This window comes from Rhagoletis zephyria, unplaced genomic scaffold (assembly GCF_001687245.7).
Source record: "Rhagoletis zephyria isolate East Lansing unplaced genomic scaffold, Rhagoletis_zephyria_1.1 Rzeph_scaffold_00404, whole genome shotgun sequence".
NCBI classification, from domain to species: domain Eukaryota; kingdom Metazoa; phylum Arthropoda; class Insecta; order Diptera; family Tephritidae; genus Rhagoletis; species Rhagoletis zephyria.
The window spans coordinates 8,167-17,096 of NW_016157488.1; the positions used below are offsets into that span (position 1 = coordinate 8,167).

General features: G+C 38.1%; 1 protein-coding gene across 1 annotated transcript in view; it reads left to right on the forward strand.

Annotated features, from left to right (window-relative positions):
• Window positions 1-1,771: 1,771 nt before the first annotated feature.
• Window positions 1,772-8,930, forward strand: part of inaD (inactivation no afterpotential D) — a gene marked incomplete at its 5' end in the record, with an annotated part of 75,488 nt that continues 68,329 nt past the window's right edge. Inside the window, 7 exons of the mRNA XM_017611424.1 lie at window positions 1,772-1,894; window positions 1,964-2,036; window positions 2,087-2,259; window positions 4,811-4,901; window positions 4,970-5,325; window positions 5,397-5,549; window positions 5,624-5,695. Coding sequence (XP_017466913.1) covers window positions 1,772-1,894; window positions 1,964-2,036; window positions 2,087-2,259; window positions 4,811-4,901; window positions 4,970-5,325; window positions 5,397-5,549; window positions 5,624-5,695 — 1,041 coding nt within the window. The remainder of the gene's footprint in view (window positions 1,895-1,963; window positions 2,037-2,086; window positions 2,260-4,810; window positions 4,902-4,969; window positions 5,326-5,396; window positions 5,550-5,623; window positions 5,696-8,930) is intronic.

Genomic DNA, 8,930 nt, shown 5'->3' on the forward strand with positions numbered 1-8,930 from the left:
ATTATAAAAGTATCCCCGCTTACCAAATTTCAGTCCTATTTATCAAAAACTGAGAGATTAGATTGCGAGAGAGATTAGACAGACCGGCACAGGGACAGACGGGCATAGCTAAATCGACTCAGTTCCAAGTTCTGACTATTTTGGTAAACAATTAAATGGGTCTATCTCTTCGTCTTCTTGTACTTAAAAACATCGCACCAAAGTAATAATTCCATTTCATGTTCATGAAGGGTATAAAACTTTAGTTAGCAAGCAGTTAAAAAATTCTAAATAGTTAATTACTAACATTGTTAGGGTTTCCTTAATTCCACCTCCGCTTGAGTTGCCTTAGAATTATCCCACAATATTATGTAATTACAAACATACATATTTATGTAGGTATGTACCAGGGTTGTTGCGAATATTCGCATTCGCATTCGCAACCGCGGAGCTTCCGCATGAATTTTAACATTCGCATTCGCAATAATCAACGCGGAGCTTTTGCGAATGCGAGTATNATATCAAAAACTGAGAGATTAGATTGCGAGAGAGATTGGACAGACCGGCACAGGGACAGACGGGCATAGCTAAATCGACTCAGTTCCAAGTTCTGATTATTTTGGTAAACAATTAAATGGGGTTATCTCTTCGTCTTCTTGTACTTAAAAACATCGCACCAAAGTTATAATTCCATTTCATGTTCATGAAGGGTATAAAACTTTAGTTAGCAAGCAGTTAAAAAATTCTAAATAGTTAATTACTAACATTGTTAGGGTTTCCTTAATTCCACCTCCGCTTGAGTTGCCTTAGAATTATCCCACAATATTATGTAATTACAAACATACATATTTATGTAGGTATGTACCAGGGTTGTTGCGAATATTCGCATTCGCATTCGCAACCGCGGAGCTTCCGCATGAATTTTAACATTCGCATTCGCAATAATCAACGCGGAGCTTTTGCGAATGCGAATATTGTGCAAGTGCACTGATATAAAACGTTTATCTGGCAAACAAAATGACAAATTGTAGCCAATATTTTTTGACTGTGGGGATGCTACGTTAAAATTGTCCCCCTACGTCTCCCTTCTTTTGTAATTTAAAGTCAAAGAGTAAGATCGTCCAATATGCAATTCCAGCGGAAATGTTCAAGGGGTAGCTATAAAAAGAATCGACTATTTGCACGTTAAAAGGTAACCCTTAATTAGGTAAGAATAATGTAACTATGAATATTATTTGCCAAAGGTCTGTTGAAAAACCGCGCAGCGAAATTAAAATAAAATGGAATGTGAAAAAGTTGAGTTAAAAACTACTAACTTTTCCATTTTTTATTTACCTAAACCACATAATTAACTCACCTAAATTATTTATTAAAAATAATTAACCTCCGCACTCGCATCCGCATCCGCGGATGTTAGCTTTTAAACATCAGCATCCGCATTCGCATCCGCGGATGTCTAAAATTCCACATCCGCAACATCCCTAGTATGTAGCTTTGTATGTTTATAAAAACATGTAGGTTGCAACAAACTTAAATACAACCGTTAGCTCTTATTTTCGATTTGAAAATTTAGTACAGGAAGTTGATATAAGCAGTTTATAGGGCGGAACGAAAAAAAATGCCTTAGAATGGCAATTTATATACTAAAAACCTAGCTGATTATAGAACTTAAAAGGCTTTAATGGTAAAAAAGTTTCGCTAGGAATTTACTATGTACGTATGTATGTATTTAAATATAAATATCACGAGTTTATACATGCAAGCTTTATTTACAATTACAATATACTGTAAGGTGGGCGATCGTATATTATCCCTAAATAATAAGGACGTTCGAAATGCTACAGAGCAAGCTGTCATCGAACATATCAAAGATGCTGGCATTAAAATAAATCTGGAAATTCAAACTTATGGAAAGGTACTCAATTGTTTGACCTTAAATTTGAAATAAAAAACTACACTTCATTTACCTTTCGTTGGTAATTAGGATGAGAAGAAATCGAATGAGCGTGATCAACGTGAGAATGGATACGTTCAAGCTAAGTCTAAATTCGCTCCAGGTACCTAAATGCAATTCATTGCACATATAAATAATAATATTTTATCTTAGAACCTCCTACCTCGACGAATAAGCCGAATATGGCTCCGAAAGAAGCGACCAGGAATGCGGCGTTTTCTGCCTCCATCCGTGCCAAACCTTCAGCGATTTATACAGCCAACGACGAAGATGAAGAGGATACACGGGATATGACTGGCCGAATCCGTACAGAAGCTGGCTACGAGGTAATGTAATTAGGCACATAAAATCGTGCAAATTACTTTGTAAGATAAATATGTACGTACAAACATACATATACCTACATACTATAGTCAATAGGTACGTTCGTTTAAAATCTCCAGTAAAAAACATTCAACAGAAAAATTCCGGCGAAATGGCATCTGTTCTCTCATAAGAGAAAAATATCTAGAATAGTTTCGTCCCTCAACTTTTCTGGATAAAACCTGTAAAACTGTCAAAAATCAAAATTGCTCTCAGCGAAAGATAGAAAAGCCAAAAAGTACGGGACTGCTTTTCGGTTAAGAACTTGTAAAACTGTCAAATACACCGTGGGCGCCATTTTTTGTTCACATAGCAGTTTTTTTTATCATTTGACAATCTTCCGAATTTTGCTCAAATACTCCAACAAATTAACAAAAATACTTACAAAACTTAATATTTCTTCGCTGGGATATATTTAATAAGATGAAAATGCAGATGNATGCTTTTCGGTTAAGAACTTGTAAAACTGTCAAATACACCGTGGGCGCCATTTTTTGTTCACATAGCAGTTTTTTTATCATTTGACAATCTTCCGAATTTTGCTCAAATACTCCAACAAATTAACAAAAATACTTACAATACTTAATATTTCTTCGCTGGGATATATTTAATAAGATGAAAATGCAGATGCACTTTTGTTTTTGCATATTCAAATTTGACATCATTTGAACGGCTGATGGTTTGACACTTTACCAGATTTTACCAGCAAAAATTCTTCGGGTATAATCTTGCAACTTCTGACAAAGAGAGGACCGATTTTACTCTCCCATTTTTCCCCTACTTTGCCAGAGAACCGAGTACGGGAACGCTTTCTGGTAAAATCCTGTAAAATCTTGCAACTTCTTGCGAGTTAGGGAACCCAACTAATAGTACGTGGTTAGAAAATTTGCAAAAACTTGCAAGTTAGATGAACAGCTGATTGAATAAAATTTAAAACGTACGAAAACTCATCACAAAGTGTTATCCTGACACAGTTTATTTATAAAGGAATAACTACTTAGTTCTAAGAAGTTTAACTTGTCGCATTTTATCACTTTTAACTTCGAAACCATCAAATTCAATTATGTGACTTGCATAAGTTCCTACCAGCTGGTTTTGATCAGCTGTTTTTCTGTTGCCAAATTGATGTTGGCAAAAATTTTTCCAGCAGAAACTAACAGCTTCCCCTCAAAATAAAATGTCACTTTCCTCTCACAATTTCCCCTACTGTGCAAGTTTTTAGCGTACGCGGGCTCCGTTATCTAACTAGATTGACACTTACGTGTATACCTATTGTAGGATAATACCATGTTCTGACTGCTATCGAAAACATGTTTTCGTGGCTAAAACTGGTTTTCGACCTAAAACTTGTGTTTTCGTCCATGTGAAATCTTTCAAACGAAAACCAGGGCTCGAGTCGTCACATACGATAGCGTACTACTCGTCACGTAAAAATACATTTTTCAGATTATGACATACGTGAACGTACTCTTTACCCCGTTTTCAGCCTATACGACTGACGGTATCACGTATTTTTCTTTCGTATGGTTTTCGATCCGTGAAGGGATGTTACGATTCGAGCCCAGCTAAATGGGACAAAAAGTACGTTCACTTATGTCATAATCCGAAAAATGTGTTTTTAAGTGACGAGTAGAAGGATATCGTATGTGACGATTCGAGCACAGTTTTCGCTGAAAACTACTTGAAAACTCACGTTCCACTCATTCCAATCGGTGTCTTCACTAGTTTTCTTGATATACTTATCGAAGTGGAAGTCATATTTCATCTTACATATGCTATTTGGGATTTATTGCCAATTGGCTGGCCAAATTAAAATATGAATAAAAGGAATAGGTTTCTAAAAATAAGAAAATGAAAAAAGATTTTGGTTTTGTTTTTTCATAGCAAAACTGTAAACAAAGGATGAAAGAAATGTCAACGAAAGCACTGAGCTGGTGCGAACAGCTTTCAGTCCACAATGCAAAACTTGTTTTCAAAGTGTTTTCGTTGTCGGTCAAGCTTTAATTCAAGCTTAAGTAGAAGTCTCTAGCATGTCAAGTTTCTGAGAAAGGTGTCCAGCACATTTTTGACCCCAGAATCGAGTTCAGCTAACAAACAAACATCGGAAACCCCTCATATAAAAAAAAAGAAGTGAAGTTTGTAGACCTGGGCCCGATACGCGGCATTCGTGATCGAGTAATTCGAATCGATTGAAACAAAATGGCAGCTGTTTTCTCTACAATACAATTTCAACGGGCGAAGCATACTCGCTATCNGAAGTGAAGTTTGTAGACCTGGGCCCGAATCGCGGCATTCGTGATCGAGTAATTACTCGTTTCGAATCGATTGAAACAAAATGGCAGCTGTTTTCTCTACAATACAATTTCAACGGGCGAAGCATACTCGCTATCGAATATCGTGATCTCAAAACCAAATTTCGATTCGAGTTGCGCTCGATCGATTCGGGCCCTGTTTAATTGTAGTAAGGTTTTTGCTTAAAAGGATCTATTAAATAATTCGTCCATCCTTTTACAGATCGATCGGGCATCTGCTGGTAATTGTAAGCTCAACAAACAGGAGAAGGAACGAGACAAGGAACAACCCGATGAGTTCGGATACACGATGGGTATGTATTCCACCAATCGAATGCTCATTGTAGACCGCGAACATATTTTAAGTTTTTAATTATTGTAGCGAAAATTAAAAAACGTTACAATTTGATGAAGGACCTGCACAAGATTGAAGTGCAGCGTGCGCCGAATCAGTCACTAGGCTTAGCTTTGGCCGGTCATACAGATAGAAGAAAAATGGCTTGCTTCGTCGCTGGCATCAAATCCAATGGTCCACTAGCCTCATTGGATATAAAAGCAGGGGACGAGATACTCGAGGTGAACGGCAATGTTCTACAGAATCGTTGTCATTTAAATGCATCCGTGATATTCAAAAATATCGACTGCGAAAAAATTATACTCATTACATCCCGCCGGAAAGAAAATGACGAAGGAATTTCCGTAAAGCCCATCAAGAAGTTCCCTAAAGAAGTTGATGATGTATGTATAATACATACATAAAAAGTCCTTATTTCAGAAACGGCATTACATCTTTTGATGCTGTTTTACAGACAAAATTCTTATTCGAGCTGTATCCCAACGCCCGCTCAGTACAAGTTAAAAAAGAGGGTTTCCTTGGTATTATGGTAATTTACGGAAAACACGTCGAAGTGGGCAATGGTATATTCGTATCCGATTTGCGTGAAGAATCCAATGCTGTAGCGGTAATTTTGCGATTAATCTTTAGTACGAAGGAATTTTTCTTTTTAATTTTTTATTGTATTTTACATATCGAAAGGCTGGAGTAAAAGTTGGTGATATGTTACTAGCCGTCAACAAAGATGTTACTATTGAATCGAATTATGATGAGGTATTTATTGCATTTAACAATACGTACGTTTACATTTTTCCAGGATTTGACGCATTGTAGCATTGATAAAACCCAAACAGTTTTGGGATCCACACAATATCGATGATATATAAGTGATGTTGAAAATACTTATTAATTTGCGCCAACAGCAATATGATCATGCTTCTAGATTGGGCAAAGTACACTGATACTACGTTTATGAGTAGGCCCATTCACGAAATCATTCATGAATTAAGTTATACACGAAATGGTACTTATGCACCGAGTTTCTACTCAAATTAATGTAATGGATAATAGTGCATAGCCTCGTGAGCCCCTTATTAAATTGCTCCTTGGTTCCAACGTCCTTATTCCTCATTGGGACACGCGCACAAATGAGGCTGGTGTTGTTGAAATTAGCTTTGACACGTATTGTGGCAACTTGTTCACTGATGGAGTGAACCTGAAGACAAGGTTCTACGTACCGGAATGACTCGAGTTTTACCCGATCAACGGCTGTTGTTTCGGAGATCTATAGAAGAAAATAGGAGAAAATATTAATTAGATTATTTTATGTCGCCAAATTTCAAAACAACGTCAAACATGTTTTTAGAAATGCCTGATAAAGACGAAACAATAACAACTAAAAAATTTAAATCAAAGTTTAGAGCGGGACGGGGTTTGATTTGGAAAATTACCAAGTGCAATAATATTTAGAATTGTATATTTGAAACCAGTGTTTAACTTGTCGGTGTTATGTGATTTATGCAACAATTGCTAAAATACCATTTTGGTCTTATTTTTTAGGTATGTTCTTTTTAATGAATATACATTTTTGGGATTTTAGTAAACTAGGACTGAGTATTTCATGTTAAAGTAAAACGATGTTAACTTAAATTTATTTTAAGCAATTTATTAATTTCATTAGACCCGCAAACTCGTTATCCGCCACTACTCGATAAAGTTTGTATCTCAGTTTATTTGCCACTCTTCTTAGACTTTAAACAACTCAATTTTAGCTGCTGGAAAGTGCAGTTTTTGATGAAATGTTCTTTTCTCAGGCCTACTAGGAATTTTATTTTCTTCGAGTAATTCATTTGGATTTTATCTCAACCGAAAATCGTTTACGCTTTATGAGAAGCGAATTCCTCATGGTTCATTTTTGTAAATAGAGCAAGAAATATTGAACTTATAATGGAGTTTTGTTGACACAACTTGACTTTTTTATCGATATTTTCCACACCCATACTTAAAAAAAAAATATTTATTTTTAAGTCCATTTCTGTCAGTTTATAATTCCTTGTTATAAGGAAATCCTAAATATCAATTTTGGGCATTTTAGCCTTTGTAGTTAGTTAAATATTTCAGTTTTATGCCTTTTTAAAAATTGCAGTTATATAATAGGGTGGCGCGACAGTAACTGTAAATGACCAATTTTTTCTGAAAAGCATCGCCTATCTTATAATGTACCTTGTGCAAAATTTCATTGATCTATCTTCAATAGTTTTCGAATTACAGAATTAAAAGCAGCTAGATGGGTCAAATCTTACACTATGCGTCAGGAGCAACACGAGCAATGGGTGAAGCCATCTCCTAGTTTGCTCAGGCCTTACGACTCATAGGCAGTGGACCACCGCGTTCGTGGCCCCTTGCTGCACTAATCGAGCTGCCTCCACGGCACAACAGAGTCCGCCTGAGCAACTCAACACAAACACAATCGCACCACAACACAACGCAATAGACAATACCATTGACACAACAGACCACACCACTGATACCATTGCTTCACCACCCACACGCCACCGGCAACAATTCCTAGTTCCTCCGACAATCTGCACCGTGTGTCTGACCAGGATATTCCGTAATGTGACATCAGTCAACTGCAACACTTGCCTTGGCTGGTGTCACTTTAGGGCATGCTCAAGACTGCGCAGCACGCAAGATTGGACGAGGGACTATGAGGGCCCATGCTGTGCTTCTCGGCAGCAATCTCCAACTGCGACGCTGCCCACTAACACCATATGGCAACAGCCACAGCAACAGCAAGCACAGCATGTAGCGGCCCGGCAACACACGTCACTAACACCCCACATTCCAATAAGTCTCCCTAGGCATACGAAGATTTTACAATTTAACTGTAACGGTTTTCAGAGCAAGATGGAGGAGCTAACAGTCTTCATGGGTCGGAATATTAATACTTGCGGTCCAAGAGACGAAGCTGCACGGCAATTCAACATTGTTGAATTGCGCCGGATAGAACGTGTACCGTCGAGATCGCGCGCGAAATAATGGTGGTGGCCTAGCGTTCATCACAGCACACCGTGCAGTATCGTCTTATCGAAGCAGACATCGACCGCAGGGATACCATCCTAGAATGTCAGGGTATTGATCTGGTCAGGCGATGTCGAGCTCGAAATATATTCAACGTATATATACCCCCTGCCACCAGCTGCCCGGTAGGATATCACCCTGAAATAGTTGCGCTCCTCAGAGGTGAAAACCGTATGGTAGTTGTTGACTTCAATGCGCACCACGATCTTTGGCATTCAAGCCTGTCAAGCGATCGTAGGGGCACACAATTGGCTGAGCAGATTGATGATTCACGACGACGCACCCACCAGGATTATGGGCAGCTGCTGCAGTGCTGATCTGTTAAACAGCGTATCATTGCGGCCTATCCTGAATTTAGCATCAGATCATCTGCCCATAATCATCTCGATTGATAAACGAGCCGACTTTGCTTCCGAGGATCACCGGACCTGTGTCAACTTTTCTAAAGCTGATTGTAAAGGCTTCGCGGATGTAACTGAAAGCGCCTTCGCTGCACTACCCACACCAACCGACGTGCACGTGGGTGAGCGTAAATTCAGCAGGGTTGTCACTGCTGTTACAGCCCGCTTTGTCCCAGCGGAATGCATATCGGACCCCCGTCCGTATTTTCCTTCTGAAGCGCAGAGGTGTCATTTTTTAGTAGTCCTGACTAAGACTAAAAAAAATTAATCTTCATTATTTTTTTTTATGATTCATAAATCACTTTTTTAGTCATTTCTTGTTAGTCACTTGATTTCAGCCATTGGATTGCATTCTTTTTATCACTTTTTGTTAGTCATTTGATTTCAGCCATTGGAATGCATTCTTTTGCAGTACTTTGAATTTTTTTCAGTGACCGAGAACGCGCTCCGGTTTTGGGTTATTCTGCATGACATTACCTATGTCAAAAAATGTGAGCGAAACTCTAAAAAAACTTAATGTTAAG